This window comes from Theropithecus gelada, chromosome 4, assembly GCF_003255815.1.
Source record: "Theropithecus gelada isolate Dixy chromosome 4, Tgel_1.0, whole genome shotgun sequence".
NCBI lineage: Eukaryota > Metazoa > Chordata > Mammalia > Primates > Cercopithecidae > Theropithecus > Theropithecus gelada.
The window spans coordinates 113,678,913-113,701,720 of NC_037671.1; the positions used below are offsets into that span (position 1 = coordinate 113,678,913).

At 38.2% G+C, this 22,808-nt stretch overlaps 1 protein-coding gene across 2 annotated transcripts in view; it reads left to right on the forward strand.

Moving 5' to 3' along the window:
* Positions 1-22,808, forward strand: part of SYNE1 (spectrin repeat containing nuclear envelope protein 1) — a 528,817-nt gene that overhangs the window by 132,635 nt on the left and 373,374 nt on the right. For both annotated transcript variants that reach the window (XM_025384518.1, XM_025384520.1), the window contains 4 exons: positions 3,409-3,605; positions 6,589-6,698; positions 10,216-10,266; positions 20,719-20,826. In XM_025384518.1, coding sequence (XP_025240303.1) covers positions 3,409-3,605; positions 6,589-6,698; positions 10,216-10,266; positions 20,719-20,826 — 466 coding nt within the window. The remainder of the gene's footprint in view (positions 1-3,408; positions 3,606-6,588; positions 6,699-10,215; positions 10,267-20,718; positions 20,827-22,808) is intronic.

A 22,808-nucleotide genomic window follows, 5' to 3' on the forward strand; every position in this document is an offset into this window, starting at 1 on the left:
TTATGTTGTTTTGTTTAACTTTTAAAGTGTGTTGCTGGTTTTCTAATTCGGGATATGTTTTCATGATTCAAGTTGTAGTCAAATATATTTCTGAAAACAAAGCTTTGTGGCACTTTATAATCTGAAGTAGAAATGAAATTAAAAAAACCCTTCCCACATTGCTGGGACACTGTTTAATTGCATCCACGGTGGCATTACTAATGTCTCTTACAACTTAACTGGGTAGGGAGAAGACTGGTGACTGCGTGCTGATGTGTCACGATGCTATTGCAATTAAACTTTGCAATAATGTCAAGGTGGTATTCTGTGGTCCGTTGCTTCACACGGCATTAAATTAACCAAAAACAAATTGATTTTCTTTTAATAAAACAGTAGCTTGAAGTAAACTCAAATTTAATGCTGTTGGAATTATCCAGCATTTAATTTAGTTTCATGCATGCTATGTTGGGTTTCGAAGATGTGCAAGAGTCTGGTGACAGCTCAAAGTCATTGCTACAACTTATATATTGGTAACATCAGTGGAAGTTTTACTTTCCTTATCTAGGCCAATGTCCAGAATCCTGGGCCTGAGGATTCTCCACCCGTGAGCAATCTATAAGATCCATTTCTTTTGTAGCTGCATAAATTATAGAGGTTTGGGGTGATGACTTTTCTCTGCCATAAAAATTCTGTAATGAACACATGATTCCATGATGCTACCAAACCGTTGATAATTTTTTCTAAAAACTGCCTTTTATACTATCCCGGTATGTACTTTTCAAGCAACTTATTATCTAACATGTGTGAAAGACTTTAGAATCTGTATCCATTTTGAGGTATGAGTGATGTTATTCCTAAAATCATAATATTTCGTGGGACTCTAGTTTGGAAGTTCATCACACTCATAAGATTGAAGATGGTGGGAAATGATAAAACATCCAGTAAACACTAAACTAGTTATCAGGATGTATCCACTGTTTTCATATAAAGTTTAAAAATATTTGAGAAATAAATTAAAAAATGGTTTCAGTAACATATGATAGTTAAGTCCTCTAATTTTTAAAACTAATTTCATCCACTATCAGCACATATTATCAGAAATAAAAGCATTAAGTTATAGCATATCTTACATTTACATACCTATTATCACATATATAAGCAGAACAATTATATTTTTGGACAAAAATTAGTAAGGTAACAAAATAAATATATGTGTAGCCATAGTTATTCAAAGTAACTTGAAGTAAATACATATTAGAGGTCAGAAATGCTTATAAATTGGTCACCCTTCATCACTTCTTTAAATGGTGTGTCTAAGATTTCTTTGGGTTTGTATCTAAAATGCTCAAATAAGAGGTTTAAACTAAAACTTTTAAGGAATATTACCTACTACTTTAACTGACTTTAACTGATGTAATAGGAAACAGCGTGTGTGTGTGTGTGTGTGTGTATACCTACATATATTTTTTCAACAAATATAGAAGAAATAAAACATGCTGAAACGTTTTTAATTATTTCAGTATAGTAAATGTTTAGAAAAGCATATTATGTCTTTCTCTTTGAAAATGTCTAAAACAATAAACAAGTTCAAGAAAATTAGAAATAGCTAATTACATGGTGAATATTTATTAACTAATTATGTATTTACACCCCACTGAATTTTGTTAAAAACTAATTTGAAGTGGCTTAACAGGGTAAAAAAACATTTTTAAATGAGGAAATGTGGGCAAAGAAAAATAAAATTAAGTCAGAGATGGATTACAAATGAATAGATAAAAAGGACATACTGTTCAACCTGCATGGATGTCAGCTGTCTGCTGAAAAAAATTATATCCATACTACCAGAGAAATAAGCTTGAAAATAACTAAGAGAAGATTCAAGATTACTTTACAATTACTGGAATCTCATAAAATTGTTTTTAGGATATTTGTAGATGAAGCCAATGATCAGGCTCAATGATGCATAATATATTTTATGCAAACAGTGTACATTGGTAAAACATGTTTTAAAGTGAATGAGAAATTGTCTGCAATAAAATTTAAGGATATGCTGGGCGCAGTGGCTCACACCTGTAATTCCAGCACTTTTGAGGCCGACGCGGGTGGATCACTTGAGGCCAGGAATTTGAGACCAGCCTGGCCAACATGATGAAACCCTGTCTCTACTAAAAATACAAAAATTAGCCAGGTGTTGTGGCACATGCCTGAAATCCCAGCTATTTGGGAGGCTGAGGCACAAGAATCCCTTGAGCCTGGGAGGTGGAGATTGCAGTGAGCCAAGATTGTGCCACTGCACTCCAGCCTGGGCAACAGAATGAGTGAGACTCTGTCTCAATAATAATAATAATAATAGTAATAATAATGGACATTTATAAACTTGTTATATTAATCAGCATACCATTCAGGTTGTATTTTTCATGAAAATTTTGAAATTTTAGTAAAAATTACTTGAGTAATATTTTTGCTTTATTTAGCAACAACTATAAGGTTAATGAGACTAACTTTTTAAAAAGAAACTACCAGATGACCAGATGACTTTATCCATTGAATGTTCCCTAATTAAGTGATCATATTTGCAGGCCCTCCACTTAATCAAGGGGTACAGCTAATGCTCAAAATCATCTTTACAACTCTGTTTTCGGAACTGCCTTTATAATTGATAAATTACATGTAGAAAAAAAAATCATTCATTATGAACTTGCCTCATTTCTGCTTTCCAAAGGCAAAATATGACTATTAACTTGAAATCAGTTTCTTAATAACTGGCTTTGAGTTAATCAAATCCACCACCAAAGAAAAAAGATTTACCACCAGGGTTTTGTCCTCAAGACAATTACAAAAAAGGAGTTTACAAACAGTTTTATTGGTGGAGTAATTGGAATTATTGTTTGCATTTAGGTGGAATACAGGGTCCCTTGTGAACACTTGAGAGATATAATTGCAATATTTGCATTTGTCTGTTCTATTGCATTGGAAAGCATTCAGCCACATTATCTTAGTCTGTAATAACCTGTGTACAACACAGTGCTGCTTCCCATTAGAAACGTGTTAGATCTCTCTACAAAAAATATACAGTGGTTAATTACTATCACTTTTGGCATCTTTATAATTTGTTTTCTTAAAATTTTTCAGCATTTTTCTCTAAATTGATTTTTCTTTATAAAATGAATGTAAAAATATGCTTTAAATTAACTATCTTAATTACCGAAAAATCCAACATAGAAATCTCTAAATATAGAACTGGAATTTCGACATCTTATCTTGTTACCCCCTAAAAATTTTGTTTCCTTAATTTTTCTCAAACACAATGAACTGATACAGTTCTCTGCATATTGTTGGTGAAAAGCACTGGATTTTGCATGAGGCCTTGAAGAAAGTCCTTGTATCTATTCAGAATGTGACATCATTTTATGTTTTTATAACACAAAGGCAGACTGGAATAGAAGTAAAAGATTTTGGGAAGAGTTGGAGAAGCGGGGTTGCCTTTCATTCAGTTATTCATGCCATTCGACCCGAACTGGTGGACTTGGAGAAAGTGAAAGGCAGATCCAACCGAGAAAATCTGGAGGATGCTTTCACTATCGCCGAAACGGAACTGGGGATCCCAAGACTGCTAGATCCTGAAGGTAGGCTGAATAATCATTGACTGCTGTATATGTTAACACAGAGGGTTTAAATGTCTTTTTCTTTTTTCTTTTCTTTTCTTTTTCTTTTTTTTTTTTTTTTTTTGAGACGGAGTCTCGCTCTGTCGCCCAGGCTGGAGTGCAGTGGTGCGATCTCGGCTCACTGCAAGCTCCGCCTCCCGGGTTCACGCCATTCTTCTGCCTCAGCCTCCCAAGTAGCTTTGACTACAGGTGCCTGCCACCACGCCCGGCTAATTTTTTTGTACTTTTTAGTAGAGATGGGATTTCACCATGTTAGCCAGGGTCCTGGCACGACGCTCTTTTTTTTTTTTGAGATGGAGTCTCGCTCTGTCACCCAGGCTGGAGTGCAGTGGCCGGATCTCAGCTCACTGCAAGCTCCGCCTCCCGGGTTCACGCCATTCTCCGGCCTCAGCCTCCCAAGTAGCTGGGACTACAGGCGCCCGCCACCTCGCCCGGCTAGTTTTTTGTATTTAATAGAGACAGGGTTTCACCGTGTTTGCCAGGATGGTCTCGATCTCCTGACCTCGTGATCCGCCCGTCTCGGCATCCCAAAGTGCTGGGATTACAGGCGTGAGCCACCGTGCCCGGCTGAGGGTTTAAATGTCTTAACTTTCTTAAACTCAGAAATACACATGACTTCCAAGATTCTTCCAAGCCGGAAAGCTGGAGAAAAGTGGGAAGTAATGGTATTTTCCTGCATCAATTTTCTTCTGGATAAATATCTACCACCTTGGTTGGGGTAAAATATGATTTCATTGCTCCAAACAACACTTTGGCATTGGTATATCAGTCAGGTGAACGGGACTTAATATACTTAAGGGTGGAATGAAAGTTTTAGAATGAGGGGAGGGTGTATGAGGGGAGGGTGACAGGATAATATATAATCTCAGAGGTCTGGAAGATGTAGATTATTCATACTTAGAAATGTTTTTAACCATGCAGTGTTTTGGTGTCAATCAGCAAACTACATAAATATTTGACTAATAGTTGTCATTTTAATTGTTTGGTACATTTTTTTGGTAAGGCTGTGAGTGTTAAGACTTTTTGGAAATGGAATGAACTCTTTCAAGCCTTCAAAAGACAATTTAGATGCCTTTGATAAACTTTTATAAACTAGTAAATTGTTAGCTATGTTGAAACAAAAGTATCAAAGTGAAGTTCCAAATGTCACAGATAATTTATGTGGGTTGTCAATTATGGATATTTATATCAGTGAATGCAGAAATGTAAATATACAGTGAAAGCAAATTATTTTTCCCCTCTCCTCTCTACCCTTCCTGGCCTCTGGTAACCACCATTCTACTCTCTATCTTCATGGGATCCACTGAAAATTATTTTTAACGATGGAATTTCAGACTGAACTTCCCTAGCTCTGAAACAAAGAGGATAGACTTGTGTTTCTAAGAGTAAGTTACAGAGACCCAGTTAGGTTTCTTTGAAGATGAAGGGCCCCATAGAGATTCCTTGACATTTTAGGATTCTGTTTTGAGTCCCACTCTGCCCCCACCCCCACTTTCACTAGGATATCAAAGGGCTTTCTGCCTTCTCTCTGCACAAAAATAAATCAAGGGAAAAACACGTATTCCAGCCATCAATTTCAGAGGATGTAACAGAGCTGACATTATTCCTAGAGTGGGATGAAAAAAGAATATACCTGATTCTTTCATATCCACCAGACCGCAAGATCTTAATATTTTCTTTGATGGTCAAAAACTGAGGTTGCCTAAATACAAGGCTATCCTAGATATAAGACTTTCTTCTAATTTCTTAATGAGAACTTCCCCTTCAAAAAGTTATTTAACCAACTTGGATGTATAAGCTTTTAGGGATACAGATTAAGTACTCCAAGTCTATTATAATAATGATTTTATGATTTACATATATAGTTAACAGCATATACTATGTTAAATCATGTATTAAATATTGCTTTTCTTTCGACTTTCATATTTCCTGAAAAAAACCTTTCAGTCAACGGTTTGACTCATCACCTTTGAGTCATTTAACCAATTTAAAAATTCGTTATCTTTGCTTCCTTTTAAATGGTGTGAATTGTAGCACTCTTTAAACCCTACATTGGAAGTCTTAGAAATTATACCTCTGACCAAAAAGAACTTGTACAAAAGATTAGATTAGTTTTATACTTTATTGTAGCAATTTGGTTTGCTTTTTGCTCTATAAATTGCTCTGAAGACATAATCATTTTCTGCCTTTAAAATTGATATTTGAAAGACTTGTTTACAGCATTTTTTACTTATGCATTCTTACTTCCATGTATAATTACTAACTCTGTATAAATCTATTTGCCTGATTTTTACCGTTTGTATTGGATAAATATCTATAAGCTTCAAAATCACGGTGATTGCGGCCTTCTCAGGCAGTTTCCCTCGAAGAGTGCTTGATTGCTCAAAGCACTGTAATTTGGAGAGAATGCTCCACAAAGAGGCTGCCCAGGAAATGGAATATAAGGCATCGCCCTTTCTTCTAAAGTAAAATTTGTGGGGGCAGAGAAGAGACTTGTCTATATTTGGCCATATATAGTATATGAACTGTCATTCAGTGTCGCACTTGTAAGCATTTTTGTACTACCCATTTATGCCAGTTCTAAAATTTACATATTATTTATGTTCAGTTAACTAGACAGAATGTTTGAGTAACCATACAGTATCTCATATTTGTGAAATACTGTCTCATGAGATACTGTATGTCTTATTTAAATGACATATATGCTACTTTCTTAAATGCCGTTTGTTAAAATGTATCATCTTTCTGAGTAATATAATTTCCATCATGTAATGTCCAGACTAAATTTGATTTACCCTCCTCCCCCTCCAAAATTCTAAATAGTGCTTCTGTTTTCCTTCTGCATTTAGTGTTTTTGGTATGATAGCTAGATATTAAAGCTTGTATTATTAAAATCCAATGAATGCTAATTAATTTATTCACATTTCATTTTTTGTTTTTTCAGATGTTGATGTGGATAAACCAGATGAGAAGTCTATTATGACCTATGTAGCCCAGTTTCTGAAACATTATCCTGACATCCACAATGCAGGCACTGATGGGCAAGAGGATGATGTAGGTATTTGCTTTCTTCAAGTATTGCTAGTATATGCAATGACGGTGACTCAGATTTTTGAGTATGCTGTTCTCAAAAAATTAAATTTGAATGCATTTTAATATGAGAGCAACTGATTTAAAAAAGATACCACCAAATGGGGCGATGATTAAAGGAAAAAGTTTTTCTGGTTTGCATGTTGAATATGTTAGAGAAAGCATTGCTGATAATAAATGTAAGACTATGTGATGCTGATACACTCAAATTGAGAAAAGATAGCAGTGTTGGGAACTCCATTTTAGTGATCTGAGAATTGAAGTAATCATATTTCTGTCATACATTTGAACATCTAGATCTTGAGTCCCCTCGCTCTGGTTGATCTGATAAAATCTAATTTTGACTTTTGGATTTTAATATATCTATTGACAGCGAACATATGGGAAGTAAGGCACAATTTGTAAAAGTTCTAATTATTCACTGTGGTTAGATTTTTCAGGCTTTAAATAATTTAAATAACATTAACATTTTTCATGCTGCTCAAATTACATGTTAATTGTCATAAATTTTTTAAATCAGGAAAAAAAGGAAAAGGAAAAAATTGTATTTGACCTAGAGAGAACCTATACTAGAAAAAATTAATATGTTGATGTTAATTTCCAACATTTGCATATGCATATGGAAGATACATATAATATTTTAATAAAAATAGAATTATAGTATCCATACAATTTTATAATTTTCTTCTTCCATGGACATTATAAAGAATTCTGCAGGTCATCATATGTATGTACAGTAATTTATTACCCAATCTTAATAGCTTTAATTTGTAATTTTTGTTGTTATAAGCAATGCTTTTATGAACAATCTTGTAATAAAACATTGTTCTAAGATTCTCTCGCTCTCTTTTTTTTTTTTTTTTTTTTTGAGATGGAGTCTTGCTCTTTCGCCCAGGCTGGAGTGCAGTAGCGCAATCTTGGCTCTCTGCAACCTCTGCCTGCCAGGTTCAAACAATTCTCCTGTCTCAGCCTGCTGAGTCGCTGGGATTTCAGATGCACACCACCACGCCTAGCTAATTTTTTCTATTTCTAGTAGAGACTGGGTTTCACGTGTTGGCCAGGCTAGTCTCAAACTCCTGACCTCAAGTGATCTTCCTGCCTCTGCCTCCCAAAGTGCTGGGATCACAGGCACGAGTCACCACGCCTGGCTAAGATTCTTCTTTAGAAGTGGAATTCCCAGACTAAAGGGCATACAAAATTTTAATGCTTTTAAAAATGTTTTTTGAATTGCCTTGTAGAAAGTTAGTCCTATTTTACACTCCAGCCAAGACACCAGACTGCCTGCTTTCCTGTTTATTAGCAATGGATATGACCATTCTTTTAATATTTTTGAAGTAGTGTTGTATTCTATTTTTAATTATATAGACAGGTGGATTCACTGCTGAACTTTAATTTAACTAGAAGGTGCTCCTCTTCTTCCTTTCTCCTTTCCTCCTAAAACAAATAATTATAAGGTAAATGACATCAGGAAAAAAATAAATGGAATTTTCAAGATGAGTGAAAACCTGTCTGTCTTCATTGTTCAGGTCTCAACTGGAGTTTTCAGAGCAGTTTGAAATGAAAATGAAGAGTAATAAGAAAACCAAAAAATGTAAAATATGTTTTCTAAATAGACTTATAAGCATACATAAAGAAGAATAAGGCCAAGGAGCATAACCAAAAGCTTACAAGTAGACATTATGCCAAGAGTTAGAAATCAGTAACTTCATAAAAGAATAAGCAAAACAGAGGTAACTCCTGTTTCCTAGGTCTCTTAGATGAAATTAATCTGGCATTTGATAGAACTATGTTAGCTTCTTAAAAACAGTAAGTTCAGGAAACCTCTTTTGTTCCTTGTCAGGATTGGAGCACAAACATTGGCCACCAGAGTGACTTATCTATAGTTATTACTAGTAAAGTAATTGTTTCTAAAAAGCACCACAAATGGCTAAAGCAAAGACTCCATGTGCAAATGCTGGCATGGATTGATGCAAATATTTTGGAGTCATCTGGGGCTTGCTGGATTTTGACAATATTGTTGTGTGAATAAGAAACTCTGTAAGAAAACACATTAGACTTACCTCATATAGCACAGAGAAAATCCATCCAAACTTCCATCTGGTTTTTATATGTGAAGTCCTTATATTACCCAGATGGATTTATATCTAATTTGGTGTCTGTGGTTTTACTGTTTTAGAGTCTCTGACATTAATCATCTCTCCAGATTAGTAAACTTTGTGGCTGGAAACATCTAAAAACACAAAAGGAGATGCTTTACTTAATGCTCATGAGCAGGAGTTTAATGCAAAAATTCTCAGAGATTTGAAACACACAATCTATTCATATAAGCTTTTTAATATACTTTACTAAAGAGGTTTTATTATTTTCAGAGGTTACTTTAATCATCTAAAAAATAAATTCTGGTCATTAAAAAAATTCCCTCTATCCCTTTCCTAAAAAGAGGATGCATATGATTTATTCAGGCTTATCTCAAAAATTATTTTTGAGGAAAAGTTATTGGAAGCTTTGCCCTTTTTTAGTGGCATTTGTCATGTAGTGCATAAGCATCTAAAATTGAATATTTCGAATAATGTATTTTTTGTTATGATGTAGGGTTTATATTTGTTTAACACAGTTAATGGTCACCTAATTCTGTCTAGTGAACCTTTAATATTTTGTAAACTATGCATATTAGTTTTGAGCCCCCACCTCAAAGTACTCAGTATTTGTCACTCAGTTCTTACTCTCTTAATTCATTAAATAAAAAAAAATTTCTTGGCATGAACATATCTATCAGGCTTTCATTTTTGTGTGCATTTGATTTATATATCTCCTTTGTGATTTTATTTGAATTAAATATTTTATGGCTACCATTTTAAATATGATTTTCTTACTGAAAATCGACATCACCATGTTTTTTTTAATCTCATCCAATAAAACTGATAAACTTCCCCCTTAAGATATTTCTTGAATAATTAGCACTCAGTCGTAAATAAACAATATAGGCCTATTGACTTATCTCATTCACCTTCTAAACTTTCATTAATTTTTTCACCCATCCGTTCTTCCATTGCCACACACATTCCTGACTGCCCTAAGAAGCACAATACAGGCTTAATTCTTATGAGGACAAAGAAACATGTGTGCTGTGTATATTTACAGGGAAAGTAATATGAGTTCATATACCTCTTCTTTACATAGTTCACCTTCTAAAATATTTACTGTTGTTTTGAGACATGTTTACAAAATATATAGCTACATATGATTATTTCAAGTTAAAATAAAAATGTCATTTTCTAGAAAACGATGTTGTCTTATTGGAGTTGAATATTTTTGTATTTTCAAAAGCTATGAAAATGTCTTAAAGTAATTATACCCTTGAAATGATCACCTATTTCTCTAAAGGCAGATGCCTCTCCATTTATTTTTCTTCTTGTTTTCTAAATAATTTTTGACCCTGATTTATATTATATTTCTATATATTATCTTTTCGTATTGTTAGGAAATACTTCCAGGTTTCCCATCTTTTGCAAATTCTATACAAAATTTTAAGGTAAGATTTAAGTAATCTTGCATTGATGACCTCTTTCAAACATCCTGCATTCTGTATCGTTTTAGTCATTCCCTTGCATGTTTTTGTCTTTATGTATACATTTCTTTTAATACTTTAATCGCATCATTTGCGTTTCCTTTCTAACAGAGCAAATAACATACATATGTGTTATCAAATGTTAGTGATAGTCTAAGCTACTCCCATGCACTTGCCCATTAATCTTTCATTATAAAATGGTATCTATCAATTAATTTCTTCTTTATAATAATAACACTAATACAAAGAAGGACTTACAGTAACTATATTTGGTGTCTTTAATGTGACACAGAAAATAAAAACAAAATAAAGGTTTAGTTTTGTATCTTAAAATGTTAGCAGAGAATCAACGAACAAGGTAAGTATTTGGTTACCTTGTCGGTCTGAGTTTCCTCACTCTCTTCTGCTCAGTATTGGGTCTCGTGGTTTAGTAAAGTTCATGACATGTAGTAGGTGCTCAAAAGATATTAGCAGAATGAATGGTTATGAATTGCTGTCCATATCCAAGTTATTGAATGCATGTCCCATATTTTAGCTTTTCCATTTTTCTTTATGTTCCGTCTAGGCTGCAGGTTATATATTGTATTGATATATTGTATTTATATCAACATAAATCAGAAGTAACTAATTTCATATCAAATACTAAATTTTTTAAATGTCATGCTCCATAAAGTTGAGTTTATGTATATGTGAACGTGGTATACAAATGTAAATGTGGTTTGTGTGTGTGTGTGTGTGTGTGTGTGTATGAGTGAATGAGAGAGAAAGAAAAACAATAAAGTGAAAGAAAAAGTAGACAGAATGCTAACAGTATAGCTGCTTGGAATTTAGATATAAGCAATAGGTTGCCATGTCTTCTGAATGTGTGTGAAAGTTATCAGTTGAAGAAAAACCCTAGACTAATGGGCTATAAATATTGTTTTGTACTTCATTTTTCTCTTAGAAAGAAGAATCTTGAGTATATAAATAGCGACATCCTTCTCACCTTACTGCAATCTGCTAGACACTTTCTAACCATTAGAAAGTCATTTACTAAATAGGCTCTAATAAAGTTATTTTAAGAACATAACCCTTTTCTTTCAGATGACTTTGTGTAACAAATAGCTCCTCTTCAGGGCAGTCAAGTGCTTTTTAAATGCAGAAGTTGATGAGCAGCCTGTCCTCAGAGGCTCACAATGAAGCCCTGTGCTCACTGTTAGATGGGTCACTTCTGGTGGCCACACTGACCTCTGGTACCTTGGAGACACACCAAGAACAAGTTTTCTCTCTGCGCTTATAAGAATGTGGTATCAGTGCTTTTCTGGGCATGAGAATCAACTGATAATAAAACATGTTCCTTCATTATATTCACCTGTTCATTCAGAAAAGACATCCTGGGAAGAACTGAAGCTTTATAGTCTTGGGCTCCAGTTCCATTTCTTTCTGCTTTTAACTATGTTTCTAACTCATCTCTTATTCTGCAATCATATATTGAGTGATTCTGAGTGCCAGACACTGTGTTAGATGAGGGAGATTAAAAAGATACCTAAGGAGTGTCAAATGCGTCCATGTGAAGAGTCCACCAAACAGGCTTTATGTGAGCAATAAAGCTTTTTAATCACCTGGGTGCAGGCAGACTGAGTACAAAAAAGGAGTCAGCAAAGGGAGATAGGGGTGGAGCAGTTTTATAGGATTTGGGTGGGTAGTGGAAAATTGCGGTCAAAGGGGGTTTTTCTCTTATGGACAGGAGTGGGGGTTACAAGGTGCTCAGTGGGGAGCTTCTGAGATTCATTGTCCAGGATAAAGAATTTCACAAGGTCAATTGATCAGTTAGGGCGGGGCAGGAACAAACCACAGTGGTGGAATGTCATCAGTTAAGGCAGGAACCAGCCATTTTTACTTCTTTTGTGGTTCTTCAGTTGCCTCAGGCCATCTGGATGTATAGGTGCAGGCTTGGGCTCAGAGGCCTGACATTCCTGTCTTCTTATATAAATAAGAAAAACAAAACAAAATAGTGGTGAAGTATTGGGGTGGTGAAAATTTTTGGTGGTTGTTTTTCCGGGCTGCTTTGAGTGGGATTAGGGGCGGCGTGGGAACTTAGAATGGGAGAGATTAAATTGAAGAAATATTTTGGGGGAAGGGGTGATATTGTGGGGTTGTTAGAAGGAGGATTTGTCATATAGAATGATTGGTGATGGCCTGGATGTGGTTTTGTATGAGTTGAGAAACTAAACAGAAGACACAAGGTCTGAATAAGAGAAGGAGAAAAAGAGGTATTAAAGGACTAAGAATTGGGAGGACCCAGGACATCCAGTTAGAGAGGGTCCAAGGGGGTTCAGCATAATTATTTGCTTGGTTGGCGAGTTTTTGGACTCTATCCTTGAGTTTTTTTTATGTTGTCATATACCAGGCCAGATTGATTTAGGTAAAAACAACACTTTTCATCTAAAAATATACAGAATTCTCCTTTTTCAGCAGTAAGTCGAGGCCTATTCCTGTCTTCTTATATTAGTAAGAAAAATAAAACAAAATAGTGGTGAAATGTTGGCATCATGAGGGGAAGAGGAAGCTGTTCGGTCCTATTTGCAAATTGAATTTTGGCAGTAAGGAAAGCTAGTGTGCATGTGCCTGTCCAATTAGCAGGTAGACACATGTAGGTAGAGGAGCCACAGAGGAAGAAGAGACCTTGTACAAGGCAAAACTGGAAATGCAAAGTGAAAAGATGAGGAGTACTAAAAGAGGTGTCTTGTACCCAGACTTATAGATAAAGTTTCTGTGCCGCAAAAGAAATAGCAGTCAAATATAAAATTTTCTTTTTAATTCTCAGCAAGGCAAGGTACTTCTATAGAAGGGTGTGCCCTTACAGATGGAGCAATGGTGAGCGCACACTCGGACAAAGGAGGGGAAGGGGTTCTTATCCCTGATGCACTGTGGCCCCTGCTGCTGTGTCGTTCCCCTGTTGGCTGGGGTTAGACTTTACAGGCTAAACTAATTTCGACTGACTAATTTAAAGAGAGTGACGGGGTGAGTAGTTTGGTGGGAAAAATGGTTACAGAGCAGGTAATCAGAATGAGTCAGGACAGAGCAAATAATCAGAATGAGTCAAGGTGGAGCAGGTAATCAGAATGAGTGACGGTGGAGCAGGTCATTGAAATGAGTCAGGGTGGAGCAGGTAATCGAAAAAGGTTGCTTTATGAGGAAGTTAGGTTTAAAAGTAGAAGGCAAAGAATTGAACCTACTGACGTAGTGATTCTTTGAAAAGAAATTTAGAACTGATGTCTAACACTAGGGATCCAGCTAGGGCAGCAGCCATTAGAGGTTGTAATGGGCATTGATGGAACAACTAGATAGAGGGGGAGGCTAAATCGAGAAATTATGTCTACAGAAAGGAGGAGATGACCACAGTGGCCTTCTTAGACCCCGAGGGAAAGGCCTCTACCCATGCAGTGAAAGTGTCTACCCCGACCAAGAGGTATTTTAGTTTCCTGACTTGGGGCATGTGGGTAAAGTCAATTTGCCAGTCCTGGGCAGGGGCAAACCCCTGAGTTTGATGTGTAGGGAAGGGAGGGGGCCTGAGAAATTCCTCAGGAGTGGTAGAATAGCAAATGGAACACTGAGAAGTAATTTCCTTGAGGATAGATTTCCACGATGGAAAGGAAATGAGAGGTTCTAAGAGGTGGGCTAGTGGCTTGTAACCTACATGGAAGAGGTTATGAAAGGACGATAGAATGGAATGAGCCTGTAAGGCTGGAAGGAGGAATTTTTCTTGGTCCAGGAACCATTTGCCTTGAGTGGGGAGGGATTGATAGGTGGAAACTTCAGTGAGAGAGTAAGTAGGAGTGACTGATGAGAAGGAGAAAAACTGGCCGTGAGGGACATAAGTAGGAATACCGGCTGCTTCTTTAGCTGTCTTATCAGCATAATTGTTGCCTTGAACAATGGGGTCTGAGGCCTTTTGATGGCCTTTGCAGTGAAGGACTCCAGCTTCTTTTGGAAGTAAAGCAGCCTTGAGAAGAGTTTTTATTAAAGAGGCATTAATGATGGAAGATCCTTGTGTAGTGAGGAAACCTCTTTCTGCCCATATAACAGCATGGTGGTGCAGGATATGGAAGGCATATTTAGAGTCAGTATAAATATTGATGTGTAGTCCCTTTGCAAGAGTGAGGGCCTGAGTTAAGGCAATGAGTTCAGTTTGCTGAGAGGTAGTGGAGGGGGGCAGAGCAGTAGCCTAAATGGTAGGTGTGGAAGATACTATAGAATAGCCTGCCTTTGCTGGTGAGTGGTGATTAGGCCTGGTGGAACTGCCATCAATAAATCAAGTGTGATAAGGGTGAGGAACAGGAAAGAAGGAAATATGGGGAAATGGAGTGAATACCAAGTGGATGAGAGAGATACAGTCATGGGGGTCAGGTGTGGTATCAGGAATAATGTGGGAGGCCAGATTGAAGTCCAGGCCAGAAACAATGGTAACTGTAGGAGATTCAACAAATAGTGAGTACAGTTGAAGGAACTAGGGGGCAGAATGTATACGCATCAGGTGTGAGGAGGAAAATAGATTTTGAAAGTTATGGGAACTGTAGATTGTAAGTGGAGCATAGCTTGTGATTTTGAGGGCCTCTAAAAGTATTTAAGTGGCAGCTGCCACTGCATACAGATATGAGGGCCAGCTCAGAACTGTGAGGTCAAGTTGTTTGGACAGAAAGGTTACAGGGCACAGTCCTGGCTCTTGTGTAAGAATTCCAGCCACACAGCCCTGTACTTCGGCTGCGTGTAATGAAAAGGGTTGGGATGAGTTAGGGAGAACTAGCGTGGGAGCAGCTTTTAGGGCTGTTTTTAAGGAAGAGAAAGAGGAGTGGGGAAAGGATTTAGGATCTATGGGGTCAGCTGGGTTTCCTTTTGTGAGTTTATATAATGGTTTAGTCAGGATGGCAAAACCAGATATGCAAAGACGAAAGTACCTAACTATGCCTAGGAAGGAAAGGAGTTGTTGCTTTGTAGAAGGGGCTGGGGTTTGGGAGATTAGCCAGACACAATCAGCAGGGAGAGCATGTATGTTTCTATGAAGAATTATGCTGAGATAGGTAATGGATGAGGAAGAAATTTGGGCTTTGGCGGGGGAGTTGCAATATCCTTTTGAGAATAGATGTTGGAGGAACAGGAGGGTTCCTGTTAGGAAGATTTGTAGGAGGGGCTATAAAGTAGAAGGTCGTCAAAATATTGAATAAAGTGAGAAGCAGATGGACAGAAAGTAAAGTATGAAAAAGGGCTTGACTGAAGTAATGGAGGCTGTCCCTGAAGCCTTCAGCAGTACAGCCCAGGTAAGTTGCTGAGACTGATGGGTGTCACGTTCAGTCCAAGTGAAAGCGAAGAGAGGCTAGGATGAAGGGTGTAAAGGAATAGTAAAGAAAGCATCTTTGAAATCCAGAACAGAATAATGGGTTGTGGAGGGAGGTATTGAGGATAGGAGAGTATATAGGTTTGGCACCATGTGGTGGATAGGCAAAACAATTTTGTTGATAAGGTGAAGATCCTGGGCAGGCTTTAGTCTTCTCAAAGCCTGTTGTGGGATGGCATACTGGTGTTGAGCAGGGTAAGGGTGATTAGGCTTTAATGGGATAGCAATGGGCGTGTGATCGGTTGCCAGGGAGGGAGTAGAGGTGTCCCATACTTGTGTGTTAAAGTAGGGGGATACAAGAGGAAGTCGTGAAGGAGGTTTTGAACAGGGGAAAGGGTGGCAATGAGATGTGGCTGTAGCCCAGGAATAGTCAGAGAAGCAGATAATTTAGTTAAAATGTCTCGACCTAATAAGGGAACTGGGCAGGTGGGGATAACTAAAACAGAATACATTAAAGAATGTTTCCCAAGTTGACACCAGACTGGGGGAGTTTTAAGAGGTCTAGCAGCCTGGCCATCAATACCCACAACAGTTATGGGGGCAAGGTAAACTGGCCCTTGAAAAGAAGGTAATGTGGAGTGGTTAGCCTCCGTATTGATTAAGAAGAGTACGGACTTACCTTCCACTGTAAGAGTTACCTAAAGCGTCTGTGATGGTCCAGGAGGCTTCCGAGGTGATCGGGCTGTGTCAATCTTCAGCTGCTAAGCTGAGAAGATCTGAGAAGGAGTCAGTCAGAGAGTCTTGGGCCAGAGTTCCAGGGGCTCTGGGAGTGGCTGCCAGGCAAGTTGGACAGTCCAATTTCCAGTGGGTTCCTGCACAGATGGGACACAGCTTAGGAGGAATCCTGGACTGTGGGCATTCCTTGGTCCAGTGGCCATATTTCTGGCACTTGAAGCAAGATCCTGGGGGAGAAGGTCCTGGAGGAACGCCTGGCCACTGTGGTTTAGGTGTTTTGAAGTTCTTGTGTACTGGAAATGTGGCTGGGGTTTCTCTTACAGTGGAGGCAAGTAATTGCAACTCAGAAACAGACTGCTGCTTGGCTCTCTCTATTGTTGTACACCTTGATGGCGAGGTTAAGTCCTGTTGTGGGGTTTGAGGGCCGGAATCTAATTTTTGGAGCTTTTTCTAATGTTGGGAGTGGGTTGGGTAATAAAATGCATATTGAGAATAGGATGGCCTTCTGGCCCCTCTGGGTCTAGGGCAGTAAAGTGTCTAAGGGTTGCTGCAAAACAGGCCATGAACTGGGCTGGGGTTTTATATTTGGTGAAAAAGAGCCTAAACACTAACTGATTTGGGGGAGGTCAGATTAAAAAAAAGGAGGGTTAACCTTGACTATGCCTTGAGCCCCAGCCACCTCTGTAAGAGGAAATTGTTGGGCAGGTGGGGGAGGGCTAGTCGTGGAACAAAACTGTAAGCCAGACTGGGTGTGAGGAGGGGAGGTGATAGAAGGATTATAGGGTGGGGGAGCAGAGGCTGAGGAAGAATTGGGACCTGACTCAGCCTGGTGAGGAGCAGCCTGAGGAGGAGGGGAGAGGTCAGATGGGTCCGTAGAAAAGGAGGATTCAAAGGACTCAGAGCTTGGGGTGGAGGCTGAAGGAACAGACAGGAGAGAAAGAAGAAAGATTTGGGATGAGTTGCACTGGGAGTAGAGACTAGGGAGGGACTGATGAGTAAAAGAATGCCTGGACATCAGGCACCTCAGACCATTTGCCCATTTTTCGACAAAAATCATCCAGGTCTTGTAAGATGGAGAAATCAAAAGTGCTGTTTTCTGGCCATTTAGAACCATTGTTGAGTTAGTATTGGGGCCAAGCGGTGTTGCAGAAGAAAAGAAGGCATTTAGGTTTTAGGTCAGGTGTGAGATGAAGAGGTTTTAAGTTCTTGAGAACACAGGCTAAGGGAGAAGAAGGGGGAATGGAGGGTGGAAGCTTGCCCATAGTGAAGGAGGTAAGTGTAAAGTGAAAGGTAGAGACACAGAGAAGTGGGTGGTGAGCATCCCTGGGCTGTAATGTGGGTGAGCAGCCAAAGTAGTCATCCCTGCAATTGACTTGCCACCAAGGGAATGTGGGTGAATGACCAAGGCAGGCATCCCTGTGGTGATCAGACACCAGTGGAATGTGGGTGAATAATCAGGCAGGCGTCCCCGCAGTGATTAAACACCAAGGGAAGCCTGTCTTCCCGAGTCCGTGACCCACACCGGAGTTTTGTGTCCACAGATAAAATGTGTCTCCTTTGTCTCTACTAGAGAGGAAAAACAGCTGGAATTGGAAGGAAAGGGAGATTGAAAGGTAGCGAGAGAGACTGGAGAAGGTGGTGAAAAGACCACTTACCTGATTTGAAATTGGTGAGATGTTCCTTGGGCTGGCCTGAGAACCCGAGGTCATAGGTGGATCTCCTTACAGAGTGAGGGTGAGGACAGGGGACCGGTCTCCTGAAGGAGTCCCCCTGTCCTGGGTCTTCAGCACCAAATGTCACGTGCATCCGTGTGAAGAGACCACCAAACAGACTTTGTGTGAGCAATAAAGCTTTTTAATCACCTGGGTGCAGGCAGACTGAGTCTGAAAAAGGAGTCAGCAAAGGGAGATAAGGGTGGGACAGTTTTATAGGATTTGGGTGGGTAGTGGAAAATTGCAGTCAAAGGGGGTTTTTCTCTTGTGGACAGGGGTGGGGGTTACAAGGTGCTCAGTGGGGAGCTTCTGAGATTCATTGTCCAGAAGTAGGAATTTCACAAGGTCAATTGATCAGTTAGGGTGGGGCAGGAATAAATCACAATCATCAAATGTCATCAGTTAAGGCGGGAACCAGCCATTTTCACTTATTTTGTGGTTCTTCAGTTGCCTCGGCCATCTGGATGTATACGTGCAGGCTTGGGCTCAGAGGCCTGACAAGGATTTTGTACAGCTGTCCCTAGATATTCACAAGTGATTGGTTCCAGGACCCCCCAAGATAGCAAAATTCATGATGCTCAGATTCCTGATATAAAATAGCATAGTCTTTGCATTTAACTTACACATATCCTCCCATATACTTTAATCTCTAGATTATGTATAATACCTAACACAATGTAAATGCTATTTAAATAGTTGTTGGCCGGGTGCAGTAGCTCAAGCCTGTAATCCCAGCACTCTGGGAGGCCGAGACGGGTGGATCATGAGGTCAGGAGATAGAGACCATCCTGGCTAACACGACGAAACCCTGTCTCTACTAAAAAAATACAAAAAACTAGCCGGGCGAGGTGGTGGGCACCTGTAGTCCCAGCCACTCGGGAGGCTGAGGCAGGAGAATGGCATAAACCCGGGAGGCGGAGCTTGCAGTGAGCTGAGATCTGGCCACTGCACTCCAGCCTGGGCAACAGAGCGAGACTCTGTCTCAATAAATAAATAAATAAATAAATAGTTGTTATACTGTGTTGTATTTTGTTTGTATTATCTTTATTGCTGTATTGTTATTTTTATTATTTTCTGAATATTTTCAATCTGCTATTGATTGAATCTAAGGACACAGAGGGCTGACTTTATCACCCAAATGCATTTGGGTGAATATTAGTGCTGAGGTTGTCACAGGATCATAGAGAAGTGTTCTCAATATATGGTTCCTTCACCAGCAGCATCAGATTCACCTGGGAACTTAGACATACGGATTTTTGGCTCTACTCTACATCTACTCAGCCAGAAACTCTGTGGGTGCTGCCCAGCAATTTGTGTTTTTCTAAGCCCCTCAGATGATTCTAGTGTGTACTAAGTGTGAGAACCACTGGTATAGGAGACAGATGCCCTCACTCAGACTTCTGGGTTAGAAAAAGCTTCCTAGAGTAGGTTGTGCCTGAGCCGAGTTCTGAAAAAGGCATTATTCAGGGGAAAATGTGGTAAGTGTTTACGCAGAAGATGACTGCTTTTGCAAGACAAGAAAGTGAGAGAAGGCATGGATCATGAGAATGTGACAACCTCGGTACTAGACATGCTACACAGATTACCTCTAATTCTCATCAAAATCATTGAAAAGGTGCGTGATGATTCAACACACCGTGTAGTACATCCTGTAGTACAACAGTAAAGAGATTAAGAAAAAAAAAAAAAAAAGGACACACCAAGCTCACAGAGCTAATGCGTGGTAGGGCCAGAATTTGAAACCAGTTTGGCCTGTCTCCATAAGTGGCATTCTTTCCACTCTGAAACATCACCTGCCAAGGGGGACAGTCATTTTACCTGTGTCACAGCACTGTCAGCAGCGAGTGAGATGGTGGAGTTGAAAGCTGTTTTGTAAATGCCGAAAAACCATGTTCAGTATGGTTATGAATACTTGACGTTCTTATGAGACACTACATCTTGATGGAAAGTCAGGATATTTTCACTAAATCAATGCTATTATATAATGGCGCTTGTCATTATTTGTGAAAATAAGTATGAAAATCCCAATTTTATTTTTCATTTTTGAGATGAGTAGTGACCTGGATACATTTATTCACCAAATAACTTGGTACATCTCTAAAAGGTATCATGTTCCCAGGGTCTGGGAATACCATATTGAACCAGATAAATGTGTTTTCTGTTCACGTGGAGATTGTAATACCTAATATCAGTTTAAATAGTAATATAGACAAGTCACCCAATGGTATTTTGGGTGTAACTCCTCAAATTCAGTCAAAATGAACCCCATCTAGAACTGTCCTCTGGGTTACCAATGGCCTTGGGTTAGGAAGCAACTCACAGGACTGTGTTTCTACTCCAGCTATGACTCTTATTTTTTGTGTACTTAGGAAATTCCCTCCTGGGCACATTTTCTTTATTAAATTAGTGTTACTTGGCCAAAAAAAAAATGGAGTTGGTTAATTTCATTATTCAATAAGATAACTAAGATATTTTTCTAGAGTTAACTTTTGCTTCTTACTATCCTAAAGGTGTGGGGGTGAGGAGAAAGAAAATTTTTCAGAGACAGTTGGGACTTACTAAACATTAAGTATCTTCTAGAATCAGTCAGGTATTAATCAGCAATTAAATAAATGCACAGATACTAATAAAATTATAATGTCTCCCTGTTTCCAGAGAGAAGACAGGCTAATTTTGAAGGAAATGAAAGTTTGGATAGAACAATTTGAGAGAGATTTGACAAGAGCACAGATGGTGGAATCAAATTTACAGGATAAATATCAGGTAATGTATGGAAAAGCTTTTTGAATTTTTCAAAAGCTACTTTTGACTAAGATTTATATATGTCATTTGATCTCTGTTTAATGCTTCGAATTACATTAACTGGAAAAAGTCTTTAAAGACATAATATTCATTACCCTAAGTTTGCATATAATTTAATAATTGTATTTCTGACATATGTAGATAGTCTTAAGTTGCATTGTATCCACACTATATATGGAGCACCGAGGCTTCATCACTTTCCCATAACTCGGTCTTATAGATGACTTGGAAAACAAATGTGGAGTCTTTGTGTTTATAGAACTCATGATCTTGTAGATGTCATCTAACACAAAAATCTACCAAGAACAAAGAGTTGAGTCAAATTGAAAATTACTATAAAATAAGCTGAATTTAATAAAGGATTGCAACATGAGTATTGGAGGTCCATTAAAGGGATCAGTTTCGGCTGCGACCTGCCTAGTCCAACACCACTGCATTCAAGTTGAGCTCAGTTTTTCCCCAGTCTGACTGCAGTGTCATTAATTGGACTTCTGCTTCCGATTTTCATTTCCAAGACACAAAACACAGTTTGTTCCCATTTAAAAAGTGTGATTTCAATAGCAAAGACACAGAATCAACCCAAATGCCCATCAATGTAGACTGGAGAAATAAAATGTGGTACATATACACCATGGAAGACTAGGCTGCCATATAAAGGAACAAGATCATGCCCTTTGCAGGGACATGGATGGAACTGGAAGTCATTATCCTCAGCAAACTAATGCAGGAACAGAAAACCAAACCCTGCGTGTTCTCACTTATAAATGGGAGCTGAACGATGAGAACACATGGACACATGGAGAAACAACCCACATTGGGGCCTGTGTGGGAGAAGGAGAGCATCAGGAGGAATAGCTAATGGATGCTGGGCTTAGTACCTAGGTGATGGGTTGATCCGTGCAGCAAACCACTATGGCACATGATTACCTATGTAACAAATCTTCCTGGACATGTACCCTAGAATTTAAAACAAAAGTTGAAGAAAAAATAAAAATTAATAAAAATTTTGATTTATTTGATGCAGCATTATCACTTTTTCCAATGTAAAACATCACTCCATTTTAGTGGCAAAATTAAGTGTAGTATATTCTGAATTATATTCTGCAATATATTCTACTCACCATCATATTTCAGTCATTTCTGCTACAGAAAAAGGTCAAATAATGTGAGAACTTCAACATGGTAGACAAAAGATTTATCTATGGCATTAGTGATTTTGCATAATCGTATCTTTAAGATATGCCTGAATTTAGATGGATGATAGCATCAATATTATATTTGTCCAACTTAGCAAAGCAATAAATATGTGGTTAATATGCATGTACTCTTTTGCTTTGAAATTCAATGTGAGCTTGTTTCCCCAAAATAAAATTTTCTGGGCTGAGATCCATTAAAAAATGATTAAGCCAGTAAATGGAGAAAAGAATTGCAAGAACAGAGTGAATATACTTATTTAGTCGACTGATGAGGTTTAGGTTTGGCATCAATTATCAAAAAATAAATCCCAAGTTATAAAGCTACCTGTTACATAGATGCTAGTTGGTGAGGGAAATAAAGGCTTAGAAAAGCCAAAAACAGAAACACTCCTTTCAGTCCAAAGGTGATCACTAGTCTCTTAAAAACGGATTTAGAGACTACCTGAAATCTGAATTTAGGGAAAATTTCATTTAATCTTTACATTATGTAATCAGCATTTTAAATCTCTTTCAATCGATAGTAAATGCTGTATTTTCCAGTTTTTTCACTCAGAATCCTGTGGAATAAAATTTAAGTTGATTTTATGTTTTGGTTTATTTTTATTTTTTGTTTATTTTATTATTTTTTTATTTTATATATTTTCTTAGACAGAGTCTCACTCTGTCACCAAACTGGAGTGCAGTAGCATGATCGTGATCTCAGCTCACTGCAACCTCTGCGTCCCAGGTTCAAGCGATTCTCCTGCT